At 52.2% G+C, this 18,520-nt stretch overlaps 1 protein-coding gene across 1 annotated transcript in view; it reads right to left on the bottom strand.

The window, feature by feature from the left end:
* Positions 1 to 2,323: 2,323 nt before the first annotated feature.
* The window catches only part of LRFN1 (leucine rich repeat and fibronectin type III domain containing 1), a 21,339-nt gene continuing 5,142 nt past the window's right edge, over positions 2,324 to 18,520 (bottom strand). Inside the window, exon 2 of the mRNA XM_015427249.1 lies at positions 2,324 to 3,203. Within this exon, the coding sequence (XP_015282735.1) occupies positions 2,324 to 3,203 (880 nt within the window). The remainder of the gene's footprint in view (positions 3,204 to 18,520) is intronic.

Genomic DNA, 18,520 nt, shown 5'->3' with positions numbered 1-18,520 from the left:
CAGCAGGAAGCCATTTTTTTACCAGGGGCTGTGTGTTTGGAGGACTACTTTGATTCCGGTATGTTACAGTAAAGGGGAATGAAGCAGCTTCAGGAACAAGTTTTCCTTTCAAGGAGCAGCTGAATTTCTTCCCCCTTTTTTTTGCTGTTTAAATTGTGAGCGATCTCCATTCCCTTCAATATTCCCTCTTTTTTTTTTTTTTAAAAAAAACACACCTCTGTTGCGGTTCTGGCGATATGCAAATTGATGCGAACCAATCAGTCAGTTAAAAGGCGGATGATTAATCCATGCAAAACAGCTTGATTGATTGACAGGCCTAATGAATACTAATCAAATTAACATCACTCTGCCTTCTGAAGGGCCCCCGTTCACCAGCAGGCTGAATGCTTGTCAGTCGAAACCGGCAATGCAATGTATAAACCTTGATAAATAAATCAATTCAAATGAAACGAAATCAAGGAGCTCCCAGAGACAGTCAAAATGCAGGCACCGAACGGGGGTCTAGTAAAGGTAAAGGTTCCCCTCGCTCGAAAGCCAGTCGAATCCGACTCTAGGGATGCGGTGCTCATCTCCGTTTCCAAGCCGAAGAGTCAGCGCTGTCCGAAGACATTTCCGTGGTCATGTGGCCGGCATGACTAGATGCCGAGGCGCACGGAACACTGTTACCTTCCCACCGGAGCGGTACCTATTTATCTACTTGCAGTTTCTTGCTTTCGAACTGCTAGGTTGGCAGGAGCTGGAACCAGAGACGGGAGCTCACTCCGTCATGCGGCACACTCGGGTCTCCAACTGCCGAACTACCGACCTTCCAGCCTGCAGTTCAGCGTCTTAACCACTGAACCACCGCAGGGGGTCTACTTATCACCTATTCCCCTCCGAGTTGCAGGATTCCCTTCTGGGGGCTTCCTGAACTCAACCCCCCCTCCCTTTTCAGCTCTCCTGCCCGGCCCCACCCCTTAGGAAAAATATCAGCCGGATCCAACTGCAGTTCACACACAAAAGATTTAATCACCTCCTGAAAGCGGCCGTACCCTGTTATGGAAGGAGAGGGACTGGGCGGGACTGGGAGAGGAAGGGATGGGCCGAGGGTGGGGTGGGGTGGGGCAATGTGTGGGCACGGCGGGCACAGGTTTTTAATGTAAAAACTTGTGGTCAACACTCAAACATCGGGCGGGGGGGGGGAACCGACCTTTTATAAAGTCACGATTTGGGTAGGAAATATGCATGGGAACGTGTGCATGGGATTTTAGGGCAAGGTTTTTCTTTTGGGGGGGGGGGGGGGATTGGGCAGGGGACGGGTAGAAGGGGTGGAGAAGGAAGCAGTCGTTGCGGCTTGGCTGGCTTGGGGACAGAACGGGGTGGACGGGAGACGACGCCAAAGGATTCGAGGACTGGACAGGGGGACGGTGACGTCGAGGGCGGGGCAGCAGAGATTCGGGGTGTGTGTGTGTGTAAGATTTTGGTGGTTGGGGGGGAACAGGATCTGGGACAAGCACCACAAGGGGAAGTCAAGGGGGGGGAGGTTTCCGTGGGGAGGGTCGAATGACTTCTCCGATAACGAACACACCGAACACAGAAATTCTTTATCTAGACCAGCCAGATACAATAAATAGAGTAACTGAATCGTCTCGTTGGGTCCCAGGACGGGTGTGTGTGTGGCATGTAGGAAGGGACCCCCCCTCTCCCCTTGGGTCCCGTCGCCCCACCTCTACCGGGCACTCCTTTTTTTGTTGCCGTTTTGGCTCCCGAAATAACTCTGCACGCGTCTCCTTTTTTTTATTGGAACAGTTATTAATGCATAAAGAGGAAAAAGGAAAAAAAAAAGAAAAGGATCTTTGTTTAATTTCGTGTCATCTGTGCATATGTGTCTCTTCCTTGACCTCCCCGCCCTCTGGCGCGCCCCCCCTGCAGCCGCCACGACCCCGGCGCCATTTGGCACGGCGTGGCCACCCTGCTCACTTCTGCCCTCCCTTCCCCCACCCTGACCGGAACCCGAGTTGCTTCTTCCTTTCCGTAAAAACGCCCCAGGTCCTGTCCCATCCCTTTCGGTCTTTTGTTTTGTGTGGTTTGGCTAAGGCACCGCTGCAAAGAATCCTGGAAACGAGCGGTCGTTTTGGAAAGAGATCGGGGGGGTGGGGGAGGCGGGACACACGTGCCGGATCGATCCCCGTCCTCTCGAGCGAGCTGGCTTGCTCCCCACCCCCCTGCCGTCCACATCCCTGCCACCCGTCTAGCTTCCCCGCTCTCCGCTCCTCCACCCCAAACTGGTTGTGCGTCCGGCAGTCCCGTTGCCCGTCCCGTCCCCCCCTCCCATCCCCGAGTTTCAGACTGTGCTTTCCAGCATCCATTCCGTGCTGCTAAAAATGACCCGCCGCTGACTCAGGGGACACTCTTCCGAGTTCAACTGCGAGGTGGACAGGTGTCTTTTTGTCCGTGCCCGGCGAGGGTAGCTGTGGCTCTGGAAAAGAGAGTAATCCCCGTCGAAGGAGTGTCGGTGGTGGTGAGTCCTGGACAGTTCACGGGGGAAGACCCCCGGGCCGCTGCCGCTCCTCTTGGCGCGGAGCTGGGCCCCCGCGCCAGTGTCCTTCAGGAGGCACAGGGAGACCGACGAGCCGGTCACGCTGCTCTCTGTCTGTCCTTCCTCGGAGGACAAGATGGCCACCGTCTGGAGGTCTGAAGCCTTCTTGGCGGCCCTCTTCTCCAGCTCCGTCAAGGCGACGTCTTGACCGTCGCCGGGATCTCCCTTGGTTTCTCCGGCGAGCGCCGTGGTTTCCTTGGAGCTGACATCTTGGAGGGTTTCGTATTTGTCCTCCCCAGCCTTGGAGGCCGAAAGGGGCAGGGGGGCGGGGGCGGGGGGCTGGCTCCCGTTGGTCTGGGAGTAGACGTTGCTGACCCTGGCCTTCTTGTGCTCGTCCTGGCCGCTGTAGACCTTGTAGCGGATCATGAGGATGATGATGAAGACCAGCACGGAGGCCACAATGATGCCGCCGATGATGATGATCATGGTGCCCCCCAGGAACTGGGTGTGCAGCGAGTGGCACTGGGTGCCCTCCCCCTCGGTGGTGAACTGGACGCAGCCCACCACCCGCGTGGCCGTGAGGGACGTCACCCCGTCGTCGTACACAGCCAAGACGCAGAGGTCGTAGTCTCTGCCCGCTGCGAGGTCGTTGACCAGAAAAGTCTTGCTTGACGAGGGGATCATCCTAGGAGAAGAGAAGAAGAAGAGAAGAGACTGGATTTATACCCTGCCTTTCACTACCCGAGTCTCAGAGCGGCTCATAATGTCCTTTCCCTTTGTCAGGTCCAACAGCAAGTAAATCTCCACACACGTTTCCAGGGAATCGTTATGCTTTATTAGACTACAGGTCTGTTGCCATGATCTACAGGGATATTGTTAGGAATGACAATGGGATGGAGGCATCCCTATTTATAACAGGATGCTGCAAATGGCGCGGGCGGAAATTCTCCCGGCGGGAGGTTACATAATGAACGGGAGAGTCTCCGTGCCTCATGACAGCAGAAATATTCACACTAACAGTGGAACGCAAGCCCTCCCTCCTCCTCAAGGTTAGTCAGATAACCCAGTCCGGCAGCGCCAGTTTGCACTGTCTCATGAGCGCCTCCCTATCGCTGTTTACAGCAAGCGAGCAGAGCAAGTGAGCAAGCATGTGCCGTAGCGCCGCAGTCAGGAAAGGACAAATACAATTGACACATGGCAACTAGCTGACACCCTTCCCCTCCCCACCACAGACACCCTGTCAGGTCGGTAGGGCTGAAAGAGCTCTGACTGGGAACTGCTCTTTTTCAAGGACAGCTCTTATCAGAACTACGGCTTGCCCAAGGTGCATGTGGAGGAGTGGGGAATCAAACCCGGTTCTCCCAGATTAGAATCCGCACACACTTAAGCACGAAACCAAACTGGCTGAGAGAGAAGACACACGTGAACTCATACATTGAGGCTGCCTGGTAACGTGTTCAGATCATCATGTCCTTCACGGTCAGTATTGTCTACTTAGGCTGGCAGCAGCTCTCCAGGGTCTCAGGCAGAGAAAAGTCTTTCACATCCCCTACGGCCTGGTCCTTTTTAAGTGGAGATGCCGGGGACTGAACCTGGGACCTTCTGCATGCCAAGCAGAGGCTCTGCCACTGAGCCACGGCCCCTCTTGACAGCTCTCCAGTGCTTCAGGCAGAGAAAGGTCTTTCCCATCACCTCCTGCCTGGTCCTTTTAAACTGGACTGAACCTGGGGACTGAACCTGGGACCTTCTGCCTGCTAAGAAGTCACTCTACCACTGAGCTACAGCCCCACTTCACGCCTCCCCAGGGTCTCAGACAAAGAGGTCTTTGCCATCACCTCCTGCCTGGTCCTTTTGAAATGGAGATGCTGGGGATTGAACCTGGGACCTTCTGCACGCCAGGCAGAGGCTCTATCAGTGAGCCAGGGTCTCAGGCCAGAGTCTTTCACATCGCTTACTATCTAGTCCTTTTTAACTGGAGGAGCCAGGGATTGAACCTGGGACCTTCTGCACGCCAGGCAGAGGCTCTATCAGTGAGCCAGGGTCTCAGGCCAGAGTCTTTCACATCGCTTACTATCTAGTCCTTTTTAACTGGAGGAGCCAGGGATTGAACCTGGGACCTTCTGCACGCCAGGCAGAGGCTCTATCAGTGAGCCAGGGTCTCAGGCCAGAGTCTTTCACATCGCTTACTATCTAGTCCTTTTTAACTGGAGGTGCCAGGGATTGAACCTGGGACCTTCTGCGTGTCAAGCAGGGGCTCTGCCACTGAGCCACGGCCCCTCTTTACAGTTCTCCAGGGTCTCAGGTGGAGGTCTTTCCCATCACCTCCTGCCTGGTCCTTTTTAACTGGAGATGCCGGGGATTGAACCAGGGACTTTCTGCATGCCAAGCAGAAGCTCTGCCACTGAGCCACGGACCCTCTCCAATTAAACTGTGATTAGATTAAGTTGCTGATCTGAAATCCGCGGCAGGTCACTGGGCCTCTTGCCTTCCTGCCCAGTGGGGTCATGGGGTAATGAGATGTTTTACTTCCACATCCAAACAGAGAATCAGGACGAATTACGTTCTCTAAGAATTAATCTATCGAAACATTTCGCCTTAGAGATCTTCTGGATCCGTATGATAATGGTTGCCTTGCAACCGTTGATTTCGGATAGCGGAGACAAAATTAATTCTGAGTTCTGTTCTTTGAACTAAGGACTGGCCAGCCAGACAGAAAACCTTCAGAGACTTTTCTTTTATTGAAAAAAGTCAAGTACAGAAATAATTCTCTTTATGAGGCAAGACGTTAGGAAATACAAGCGAGGGGGAATTAACCCTTTACTAGCTGCAGAGACAAGGGCCAATTTGATCAGAGCCCCCAACTTTCCTCAACCATGTTAGCTTACGTAAAATCTAAAGCAAATCAGCTTTCAAGTTATTGCGTTAAATTGTTTTTAGGGATTTTTCTGTAAGCCAAAGTCACTCTCTCTCTCACACAGAGAGAAATCTCACCTAACCTGAGAGTTCTATCCAGAGAAATCTGGTTTGCTTATCACATCAGTGCGTTTTTTATAGAAAAACAACACCCTTATCTTATGCTAAATTCTCTTCTTACTTAACCGTCTGATTATCATTTAGATAAATGATCCCGTTCTTATCTATTGATGAGATAATCAAACAGGTGTGCCTCTAAGAGTACATCTGATATGCATTCGGCGCCTTTTCTACAGCAAGAGGAGAAGGCGAAACTTAATCTCTAGTCGAAGGCAGTAAAGCGAATGTTTCTGTAACTGTTTGTAATTTGCGGTCAAAAGGCCTTATGCAAGCAGAGTTCATCAAGAGTTGAACCTAGTATGAGAGTCACGCTACGGGAAAACACGTGTGGTCATCAAGAAAAGTGATGATATAATAAAAATACTGCTGTGGCATGCATACCTGTGGTATGAAAAGACTAAGATGGATAACTTTTTCAGGCATCACTATGTGAGAAACGCTTTATTTACAACATGGACGAGATATAAAAGATTCTTTTTTGAAGCAAGACCACTGTGGATAGTACCAGCAGAAGTATTGTCATCATATACAAGACAAACAGGTGAAGAATGGTTGCCTTACAGAGAATTAATAAAAAAGGAAGGAACAGAATGGACAATGAAAACACGAGAGGAGATACACTACAATTATACCTGGTTGAGTTACATGCAGATTTGTGATTTGTTTAAGGCAGATAAGAAAAAATTTGGATTTAGAGAGGAGAAAAATGAAATTGAACAGGTATGGGAGGGCGGAGGGAAAAAAATGATCTCTAACATTTATAAAATTTTGTTGAAATGGTTTACTGAAGACGAGACTGTAAAAGAACAAATGCTCAAGTGGGCAGTTAATATGAACATAGAGGTAACTATGGATTCGTGGGAATATTTGTGGAAAAATTCTATTAAAATTTCGACATGTACTAATGTAAAAGAGAATTGTTATAAAATGATGTACAGATGGTACATGATGCCAAAGAAAATAGCAAATATGAATCAAAACATGTCTAATAAGTGTTGGAAATGTAAAAAACATGAAGGTTCATTTTATCATATGTGGTGGACATGCGAGAAAGCTGTGGATTTTTGGACAAAGGTCCACAGCGAAATGCAAAATTTTTTGAAATGTTCCTTTAAAAAAGCACCAGAAATTCTGCTCTTAGGACTTAGAATGGAAGAGCTGAATGTAACTAAAAAGACTATGTTATGGTATATGATCACGACTGCAAGAATGGTGTATGCACAGTGTTGGAAACAAGAAAGAACACCAGAAATAGAAGAATGGATACGAAAAATTCTGTTCATGGCAGAGATGGACAAAATTACGAAGAAACTGAATAACAGGGAAGATCTTGACTTTTTTGAAGAATGGAATGACTTTAAACTTTACCTAGAAAAAAACTGGGATGTGAAGCACAATTTACTATGTTTAGAACAATATTGAGATTAATTGATGTTATCTTAAGATGTACTGGAGGGTCAAAGGGGGAAACATTGCGGGAAGCCACCAGGAGGGAGGGGGGATATGGGAATATAGGTATTGGTTTAAGAATGGTAATAGGTTTTTTTAACTGTAAGAGGTTATTTCCATGAAAATAAAAAATTCTTTTACAAAAAAAAAAAAAAATACTGCTGCAATGGGGTGGGCTCCATACAGGGAGTATTTTTTTTTTTGGCAATGAACATTTCCCATGGAAGCAACCCTTGGTACTGAGCGACTACTTCAAGGAGTCTGTTCATTCTTTGCATCTTCCTTTGGATATGGTAATTGCCAGCCATTGCCACTTGGGGGTGCCCTTGTAAGAAATCCTCCCCATGGGAAAGAGACGAGAAGGAAACCTGAACCTGAGTCCCGTCTCTCTGCAATAACTGAAGTGATGGCCGTTTACTGCCTCAAGCAGGGGTCATTTCCTACAGGAGCGCACAGGAGCGGAGCTCCGGCAGTAAAGATCCCAGGGGGCAGGCACATGCAACAAGCCCCACCCCCTGCTCCCAGCAGCCCTCAGTCGGGCCTCGAGGAGCAAGAAGCAGCCAGGTAAGTTTTTATAGCTAGCAATCCAAAACAGTCCAGTGGCGCCTTTAAGACCAAATTTTGTTCAGGCACAAGCTCTCCCTCCTCTGTGAGGACAGATCTGCATATTCCCTCCCCCCCAATAGCTAGCAATCCAAAACAGTCCAGTGGCGCCTTTAAGACCAAGTTTTGTTCAGGCACAAGCTCTCCCTCCTCTGTGAGGACAGATCTGCACGTTCCCCCCCCCCAATAGCTAGCAATCTAAAACAGTCCAGTGGCACCTTTATGACCAAGTTTTATTCGGGTACAAGCTCTCCCTCCTCTGCGAGGACAGATCTGTACGTTCCCCCCCACACATAGCTAGCAATCCAAAACAGTCCAGTGGCGCCTTTAAGACCAAATTTTGTTCAGGCACAAGCTCTCCCTCCTCTGTGAGGACAGATCTGCATATTCCCTCCCCCCCAATAGCTAGCAATCCAAAACAGTCCAGTGGCGCCTGAGCGGTGGGTGTTGCCTTCTGACACACTTCCAGTGATGTCAGGGGGCGTGGCATATGCACATAAGTTATGATAATGAGTTATGCTAATGAAATGACCCGTGACCACAATTGTGGTGCGCGATGTTTTTGAGTGGGCATCTTCTGGCCACCAGGAGCACCAGGGTGACCAAGGACAACAACAAGAAGAAGATGATGCTGAGGAGATTGGATTTATGCCCCGCCCTTCACTCGGAGTCTCAGAGTGGCTGACAATCTCCTTTCCCTTCCCCTCCCCACAACAGACACCCTGTGAGGCAGGCGGGGCTGAGAGAGCTCTTTCCAGAACTGCCCTTGAGAGAACAGTGGCTTGCCCAAGGTCATCCAGCAGCTGCATGTGGAGGAGGCGTGGGGAATCAAACCCGGTTCTCCCAGATTAGAGTCCGCGCACTTAACCACACCAAACTGACAACCTGGACGGGGTACGGCGGCTGGCATCGCTACCCACTCTGCTCCGAAACAGTTAAAGCGCGGGCAGGGGTGGGGGGCGTTCGCGCGTCTGTTTATTTTGGTCGCTTTGAGTCCCGCAGGAAAAAAATAAAATAAACTCAGCCCAGCGGCTTCCAGTCGAGACAAGGCGTCAGCGAAACAGCCTTACCGGCAAGCGTAACGTCAAACAAAACATCACAACAGCGCACAGAAAATATTACATTACATGTAACAACTAAAAGGCAGATATTCACCAGAGAAGTCAACAAGCAAATATATTAAACAAGACGTGTGTGTGTGTGTGTGTGGGAGGATATGAAGCTGGAACGTGAGTGAGACGAAAAGTCTCCACCTGGGGTCTGATATTAGGCCAGGCTGGTGGCCAGTGAGTAGTGGTGGGGAAACGACCCCCCCCCCACGGTGTCACCCACCAAGAAGGCTTTCTCCTTCTTGGAGATGATGACGACGAAGAAGAAGAGATTGGATTTATACCCCACCCTTCACTACCCGAAGGAGTCTCAAAGTAGTTTACAATCTCCCTTCTCCGGCACCTTGTGAGTTAGGCGGGGCTGAGAGAGCTCTTTCGAAAACTGCCCCTGGGAGGACGGCTCCGAGAGAACTTGTGACTGACCCAAGGTCACACCAGCGGCTGCATGTCGAGGAGTGGGGAATCAAACCCGGTTCTCCCAGATTAGAATCCACGCTCCTAACCACGACACCAAAATGGCTCTCAAGTCTTCAGGCGGAAATCCTGACAGATGGAAAGGTTTACACAGGAGTAAGCGGCGTGTGAGGAGTCAGGGGTAGCCAGGCACCACTTGTCCACCGTCTGCTGGAAACCAGTACCGGGTGCAGGTCCTGTCACATGTAACTCTTGGTGTTGAAAAGTGCCGTCAGGTCACGGCGGATTTATGGCGACCCCTTGGGTTTTGGAGGCAGGGGGCGAACGGAGGTGGTTTGCCACCGCCTGCCTCTGCATAGCAACCCTGGAGTTCCTTGGAGGTCACCCATCCAAGTACTAATGAGGGCCGACCCTGCTTAGCTTACGAGATCTGATGAGGTCAGGCCAGCCTGGGGCATCCAGGTCAAGGCAGAGATGAACAGGGGTGGTTTGCTATTGCCTGCCTCTGCATAGCAACCTCTGCGTAGCTTCCTTGGTGGGCTCCCATCCGAGTGCTAACCAGGACCCCCCCTGCTTAGCTTCCAAGATTGGATGAGACTGGGCCATCCAGGTCAAGGCAGAGATGAACAGAGGTGGCTTCCCATTTCCTGCCTCTGCGTAGCAACCCTGGACCCATTTCCTGCCTCTGCGTAGCAACTCCCATCCAAGTACGAACCTGAGCCAACCCTGCTTAGCTTCCGAGATCTGACAAGATCTGGCCATCCATCCAGGTCAGGGCAGAGACGAACAGAGGTGGTTGGCCACTGTCTACCTCTGCGTAGCGACCCTGGACTTCCTTGGTGGTCTCCCATTCCAGTACTCACCAGGGCCGACCCTGCTTAGCTTTTGAGATCTGACGAGATCGGGCCCTCCGGGTCAGCGCCGATAACTTTTAACCAAGCAAAATGGCTTTCCTCTCCCCCCACCCTTCTGTCTGGACCCTCCCCTCCCCTCGACTCTGCACTGATCTTCCGTCCACGTCATGGGGCAACTGCGTCAGAGACACAGACCCCGCTTGGCTGGCAAGGGGGGGGGGCCTCTGAGTCAATGCTCCCTCTAAGCCGTGGAGTCTTGTGAGCAAAAATTCTACTTTGTGAGCTGCTGGCATTAAAGTTGTGAGCGAGCGATTTGGCCGCTGCATCAATTAGCTTGCTCTGGAGCCATCCTTCCTGAGCTGAGACAAAAATGTGTGAGCCGGAGACTAGAAAACTGTGAGCCGGCTCACACGGACTCAGCTTAGAGGGAACACTGCTCTGCGTGCCTGGGCCAGGACGTGGAGCCCGAGATGGGGGTGGGAGCTGAGACAGAAACGCCAGAGCGAGCGACACGCACCCCGCTGTTTGATCCGGGAAGCCCTCCATCTCTGTCTGATTTGCCAGCCAGGCAAGGCGCCGATCCGGCTTCCCGCAGGAAGAGAACAGACAGCACAATGCGGTGCGCCGGGCCGGGCGTGCGGGTGGCGCATGCTGTAATAAATGTGGCAAAGGGAGGGCACTGCGGTGCCATACTGAGGCGATGCCCGTGTGCCTGCCTCCCTCCCCGGAGGAATCGCACTGCTCCTTGTCCAGGCACATCGTAATTTCCTTGCGCTCAAGCGACGCACCCTTGAGAGCGGGCTGGCCAGGCGCTTGGCAAGCGTGCGCCGGCTGCATCAGAGCATCGGTGCCCTTCTGCGGCGTGCTCAATTAGCTCCTGTTTATGAGCGTGAGGGTGGAGGCGAGAGGCGGGCAATTAGCCGAGAATCTGAGAGCCGCATCGCAAAGAACTGCATTTTCCGGGGTGTGTGTGTGTGTTTTGGGAGTATTTATTTATTTTAAAAAGTTTGTTAGCCCCCTTTCTGCTTTGCAGAACTCAAGGCAGCTTACAACAGAAACAGAATATGACTGAAATAAATAAAAGGCCACCATAAACACCAACAACGATGAAAGGAGCAATGCGGAGGAAAGAAAGGCCCCCCTCCCGTCCTCCTCACCCACTTTTTCCAGACAGGAGAATGAGCCTCAGTTCGCCCAGAGACAGGAACAGTCCATCCCAGGATTCGATCAGAGCTTGAGCTCCTTCTAAGCTGTGGGGTCTTGTGAGCAAAAATCTTACTTTGCGAGCTTTTGGCATTGAGGTTGTGAGCGGTTTGGCCGCCGCGTAGGTCAGTTTGCTCTGGAGCCACATCCTTCCTAAGCTCAGACAAAAATCTCTGCGCAGGAGGCTAACAAACCGTGAGCCGGCTCACACTCACTCAGCTTAGAGGGAACACTGAACCCCCCAAGGATTATTCTGTGAGCATCCGAGATCCTCACGAAAGACAAATGCAGCTCCGTGCATGCGCAGATTCTAGGACTCTAGGGCAGCAGCTTCACAAAGGGCCTGACTCCCACCCCCCATGTGGCACATCTCGTTTTTAGAAATGGGGGGGGGGAGGTTCCCACTTCATTCTCTTCCCTCCCCCAGGCCCCGATCCTTGTCCATGTCGGTGGACAGGAATTGCAAGCCCTTGGTGGGGTGGGGTGGGAATGCACCGGTCGTGTGCAATGTACGGCGCCTAACACATGGCTGGCACAAGTGTGAGTACTTGGCGGCGTTTGCTTCATCTGTATCTCGGTGAGGGAGTGTGGGATTGTGAGGAATCCCTCCCTGATTAAAAAAGTGGTATCTTGCCTTGACCTGGATGGCCCAGGATGGCCTGATCTCATCAGATCTCAAAAGCTAAGCAGGGTCGGCCCTGGTTGGTACTTGGACGGGAGACCACCAAGGAAGTCCAGGGTGGCTATGCAGAGGTAGGCAATGGAGAACCACCTCTGAACGTCTGTTGCCTTCACCTGGATGGCCCAGGGTACCTCACTCTTTTCAGAACTCAGACGCTAAGCAGGGTCGGCCTTGTTTAGTCCTTGGATGGGAGACCACCAAGGAAGTCCAGGGTGGCTATGCAGAGGCAGGCAATGGGAAACCGCCTCTGTTCATCCCTTGCCGTGACCTGGATGGCCTAGGATGGCCTGATCTCATCAGATCTCAAAAGCTAAGGAAGGTCAGCCCGGGTTATTCCTTGGATGGGAGACCACCAAGGAAGTTGAGGGTTGCTATGCAGAGGCAGGCAATGGCAAACCACCTCTGTTAATCTTTTCCCTTGACCTGGATGGCCCAGGCTGGCCCTCTCTCATCAGATCTCTGAAGCTAAGCAGGGTCGGCCCTGGTCAGTACTTGGACGGGAGACCACAGATGAAGTCGAGGGTTGTTGTGCAGAGGCAGGCAATGGCAAACCACCTCTGTTCATCTCTTGCCATGACCTGGATGGTGCAAGCTGGCCCGATCTCATCAGATCTCAAAAGCTAAGGAAGGTCGGCCCTGGTTACTCCTTGGATGGGAGACTACCAAGGAAGTTGAGGGTTGCTATGCAGAGGCAGGCAATGGCAAACCACCTCTGTTCATCTTTTGCCTTGACCTGGATGTCCCAGGCTGGCCCAATCTCATCAGATCTTGGAAGCTAAGCAGGGTCGGCCCTGGTTGGTACTTGGACGGGAGACCACCGAGGAAGTCCAGGGTTGCTACGCAGAGGCAGGCAATGATGGAACACCTATTCGCCCTTTCCTGGATGGCCCAGGCTGGCCTGATCTCGTCAGATCTCGAAAGCTAAGCAGGGTTGGCCCGGGTTACTCCTTGGATGGGAGACCACCGAGGGAGTCCAGGGTTGCTGTGCAGAGGCAGGCAGTGGCAAACCACCTCTGAATCCCTTTTCCCCTGACCTGGATGGCCCAGCCTAGCCTCCTCTAGTCAGATCTCAGATGCAAAGCAGCGTTGGCCCTGGTTAAGATTTGCTTGGGAGACCACCAAGGGATTCCAGGGTCGTTACCCAGAGAAGGGCAATGTCAAATCGCCTCTGTTCATCTGCCCTGACCTGGTTGGACCAATTTTGTCAGATCTCGGAAACTGAGCAGGGTCAGCCCTGGCTGGTATTTGGATGGGAGACCACCAAGGTAGTCCAGGGTCACTCCACAGAGACAGGCAATGGCAAACCACCTCTGTTTGTCTCTTGCCTTGAAAACCCTACAGGCAGGGGTCATTTCCTGCCGGAGCGCACAGGAGCGGCGCTCCGGCAGTAAAGAGCCCAGGGGGCGGGCACATGCAACAAGCCCCACCTCCTGCTCCCAGCAGCCCTCAGTCAGAGCAAGAAGCAGCCAGGTACATTGCAGAGCCCCCCCGGCCCCCGGTCCAAAACAGTCCAGTGGTACCTTTAAGGCCAAGTTTTATTCAGGTACAAGCTCTCCCTCCTCTGCGAGGACAGATCTGCATGCCCCCCCCCAATAGCTAGCAATCCAAAACAGTCCAGTGGAGCATGAGTAGTGAGTGTTGCCTTCTGACACACTTCCGGTGATGTCAGGGGATGTGGCAAATGAGTTATGCTAATGAGCTCCTGCACCTCTTTTTCTATGAAATGATCCCTGCCTATAGGGTACATAAGAACATAGGAGACGCCAATGTTGGATCAGGCCAAAGGCCCATCCAGCCAAACACTCTGTGTCACACAGTGGCCAGAAATACCAGGTGCCATCGGGAGGTCCACCAGTGGGGTCAGGACATTAGAAGCCCTCCCACTGTTGACCCCCCCCCAAGCACCAAGAAGACAGAGCATCCCTTGCCCCAGAGCCCCTATCTATACCTTGTGGCTAAGAGCCAGAATGATACCCTACAGGGTAGCCCCAATAGGTTGGATCTTAGGAAAAACGTTTTGACAGTCAGAGTTGTGCCACAGTGGAATCGGCTGCCTGGGGAGGTGGTGAGCTCCCCTTCACTGGCTGTCTTAAAGCCCCGGCTGGACCAACCCTGGTCAGGGATCCTCTAGACCAGGGGTGGCCAAACTTGCACAACGTAAGAGCCACACAGAACGAACGTCAGATGTTTGAGAGCTGCGAGACACGAACAAACATTACACATTTTTACTGGGAAGTATGCAAATTTGCTTTTAATTAACATTAAATGAGACTGCGAAAAATAATATCGAAAGCGGGGGAAGCAGATCTGGATAAGGATATTTCTTTGTCCGGTGATAACTTGTTTGCTAATGATATTTTGCTTCCCCAACCGCCCTGTCGGGAGCCGCACAATATGTGTGAAAGAGCCGTGTGTGGCTCCCAAGCCACAGTTTGGCCACCCCTGGACTCTAGGCTGATCCTGCACTGAGCAGGGGGTTGGACTAGATGTCCTCCATGGCCCCCCTTCCCACTCTGCGATCCTCTGATAGCACTTCCTCCTCAACACTCTGCCAGGGCTCTTTTTATAGAAAAAGCCCAGCAGGAACTCATTAGCATAACAGGCCACACCCAACAGCAGAAACTCATTAGCATATTAGGCCACACCCCTGACAGCACAATTAGGCCGCACCCCCATGTTACCAGAAGTGTGCTCATCCAGCCACACCCACCTTTTGCTTCTTATTCTGTTTACCTTGTTTGTGGTCAAAACCCAGGGCGGTTTTTTTGTAGCAGGAACTCCTTTGCATATTAGGCCACACACCCCTAATGTAGCCAATCCTAATGAGTTTCTGCTGTTGGGTGTGGTCTATTATGCGAATGGGTTCCTGCTGGGCGTGGCCAACTCAGGAGCCAGCCGGAACTCCGTTCCTGCCCCAAAATAGCCCTGACTCTCCCCACAACCCAAAACTGCACGTTGGCAGCGGTTTTGTTGTTGTTGTTCAGTCGCACAGTCGAGTCCGACTCTCCGCGACCCCATGGACCAGCTCCCGCCAGGCCCTCCTGTCTTCCGCCGTCCTCTGAAGTTTGCTCAACTTCATGTTCGTTGCATCGATGACACTGTCTAACCATCTCATCCTTTGCCGTCCCCGCCTTCTTTGACCTGGCAGCAATTAGACGGTTACAAATGCTGGGAGTTAAGACAGCAGTCCCTGGTGATCGACAGCCGGGACTGCAAAGTCTGGGGATGTGGATGGAGTGGGGGTGACCAGTGATTGCAGGGCTGTGATTGCAGGGCAGCTGGAAGCTGCGAAAAGGTCTTACTCCTGTGCAGGCCCCGCTGCGCGTAACAGCAGAGGAGCTACGGAGACTCCCACAGCAGTCTGCCATGCCCGGTGGAGCGCAAACAGAAGGAGAGCACTGGCTCGCTATTTGGAAGCCGGGGAAAGCAGTGGGTGCCCACACTGTGTGGCCGTCGTCACTTGCTGGGGGGCAGCAGGCAGGGCCCGGAGGAGGATGAACCCGCACAGTGCCCGGCTTGGAGGAATGACGGCTGAGGGGGTGACATGATCGAGGGTTATAAGATCAAGAATGGGATAGAGCAGGTCGAGAAAGAGGTCCTTTTCTCCCTTTCTCACAAGACAAGAACTCGTGGGCACTCCATGAAATTGCTGAGCGGTTGGGTTAGAACGGGTAAAAGGAAGTACCGTACTTCTTCACCCAAAGGGTGATGAACACATGGAATTCACTGCCACAGGAAGTGGTGGCGGCTCCAAGCGTGGACGGCTTCAAGAGGGAATTAGATAAGCATATGGAGCAGAGGTCCATCGGTGGCTATTAGCCACAACGTATAGATAGAAGAAGAAGAGAAGGGATTGGATTTATATCCCGCCCTTCACTACCCAAAAGTGTCTCAGCGCGGCTTACAAACTCCTTCCCCTCCACATAACAGACACCCCGTGAGGCAGGTGGGCCTGAGAGAGCTCTGACAGAAACGGCTCTTTTTCAAGGACAGCTGTGCCAGAACTACGGCTTGCCGAAGGTCATCCAGCAGCTGCGAGTGGAGGAGTGGGGAATCAAACCCAGTTCTCCAAGATTAGAGTCCGCGCACTTCACCACTACACCAAACTGGCTCTCGATAGTACCTCTCGGTCTGGGACAAGGGATGAACTGTATTCTTGGTGCTTGGGGGGGGGGACATCAATGGGAGGGCTTCTGGTGTCCTGGCCCCACTGCTGGACGTCCTGAGGGCACCTGGTATTTTTGGCCACTGTGTGACAGAGTGTTGGACTGGATGGGCCATTGGCCTGATCCAACATGGGCTTCTCCGATGTTCTTATGTCTGGGGCAAGTGATGCTCTGTATTTCTGGTGCTGGGGGGGGGCAATGGTGGGAGGGCTTCTAGTGTCCTGGCCCCACTGCTGGACCCCCTGATGGCCCCTGGTATTTTTGGCCACTGTGTGACAGAGTATTGGACTGGATGGGCCACTGGCCTGATCCAACATTGGCTTCTCTCTTGTGTTCTTATGAATTAGATAAACATCTGGAGCAGAGGTCCATCAGTGGCTATGAGCCACAAGGCATAGATAGGAACTCTAGGTCTGGGGCAAGGGATGCTCTGTATTCTTGGTGCTCGGGGGGGGGCAAGAGTGGGAGGGCTGAAAGCCCCTGGTATTTCTGGCCACTGTGTGACCCAGTGTGAGGGACCAGATGGGCCTTGGCCTGATCCAACATGGCTTCTCTTATGTTATTATGTCTTGGGCAGGGATGCTCTGTCTTCTTGGTGCTTGGGGGGCAACAGTGGGGGGGCTTCTGGAGTCCTGGCCCCACTGGTGGACCTCCTGATGGCCCCTGGTATTTTTGGCCACTGTGTGACAGAGCGTTAGACTGAGTGGGCCACTGGCCCGATCCAACATGATTTCTCTTATGTTCCGATGTCTGGGGCAAGGGATGCTCTGTGTTCTTGGGGCTTGGGGGGGCAACAGTGGGGGGGGGCTTCTGGAGTTCTGGCCCCACTGGTGGACCTCCTGATGGCTCCTGGGTTTTGGCCACAAAGTGTTGGACTGGGTGGGCCGGTGGCCTGATCCAACATTGGCTTCTCTGATGTTCTATGTAATCTACCTTTGACTGGATTCAACTCTGGCCATAAAAAGCCATGCCGGAGGAGACCAATCGCCCGAGTTCAGCGTCCTGTGCCCCATGGTGGCTGGCCAGATGCCTGGGAAGAGCACGCAAACCAAATTACCTCTTGAAACTGGTATTCAAAGGTACACTGCCCCCGAACACAGAGGCTCCACCTTGTTTCAAAGTTAATAGATACTTATCCTCCCTTTTAAAATCCTTTTTTAAAAAGCTATTTAAAGCAGGGGCTGACGCTGTGTCCAGTGGCAGTGAGTTCCGCAAGACAACCATATGCCATTCCCCTCCCCGTTTTTAATTATTTACTCCATTTTTACCCCGCCTTTCTTCCCAGTGGGGACCCAAAGCAGCGTACGTCGTTCTCCTCTTCTCCATTTTATCATCACAACAACCCTGTGAGGTAGGTTAAGAACATAAGAACTTAAGAGAAGCCAGTGTTGGATCAGGCCAATGGCCCATCCAGCCCAACCCTCTGTGTCACACAGTGGCCATAAATACCAGGTGCCATCAGGAGGTCCAGCAGTGGGGCCAGGACACTAGGAGCCCTCCTACTGTTGCGTCCCCAAGCACCAAGAACACAGAGCATCCTTTGCCCCAGACATAAGAACATAAGAGAAGCCAATGTTGGATCAGGCCAATGGCCCATCCAGCCCAACCCTCTGTGTCACACAGTGGCCATAAATACCAGGTGCCATCAGGAGGTCCAGCAGTGGGGCCAGGACACTAGGAGCCCTCCTACTGTTGCGTCCCCAAGCACCAAGAACACAGAGCATCCTTTGCCCCAGACATAAGAACATAAGAGAAGCCAATGTTGGATCAGGCCAATGGCCCATCCAGCCCAACCCTCTGTGTCACACAGTGGCCATAAATACCAGGTGCCATCAGGAGGTCCAGCAGTTAGCGTGTGACTGGCCCAAGGTCACCCAGCGAGCTCCTGAGGCAGAGCAGGGATTCAAACCATTTAACCCTTTTAACTACTGCACCACCCTGGTTCTCCCTTTGGTCTGTCTTGAATCGACGGCCTATTTTCGGCGCCAATCTCTTTGACGAAGGCGGCCACCCCTTCTGTCAATCAACACCCCCCCCCAAAATCCTCCTCCTGAGTCCTTCCCCAAATCTCTACCCTCTTTTCCCCAAAACTTGGCCTCGTTTCATTCATCTATTTTAAAGTTTTCCTTTAATGTGCTTTGGCTGCTCCCAAGGCCCCCGAACAGCCGTCAACAAACAGACATGATTTAATTAAGTCCAAGTTATTCCTGCAGTCATAAATAAACCTAATTATCGCTAATATCGTTAACACTGTTAGATATGTTAACGACAGCAGCTACAAATAACCTCTCCCTACCGGCTAACCCAAATTTGAGACGCCCGGTGGCAAAACCGCTGCCTTGGACCGATCTCTAGGATACGGCAGAGAGGGCAGACTTTGCCTTGGGGGGAGAGGGGCGGGTTCCAGAATTAGGTTGCCACCACGGAGAAGGCCCTGCTACTTTCCCAAGAACGAGTCCGCCGTATATCAGGGTCTCCTCTGGATCTTA

Source organism: Gekko japonicus, unplaced genomic scaffold (genome assembly GCF_001447785.1).
Source record: "Gekko japonicus isolate JY-2015 unplaced genomic scaffold, Gekko_japonicus_V1.1 scaffold1345, whole genome shotgun sequence".
NCBI lineage: Eukaryota > Metazoa > Chordata > Lepidosauria > Squamata > Gekkonidae > Gekko > Gekko japonicus.
This window is presented reverse-complemented; position numbering and strand designations above follow the sequence as displayed.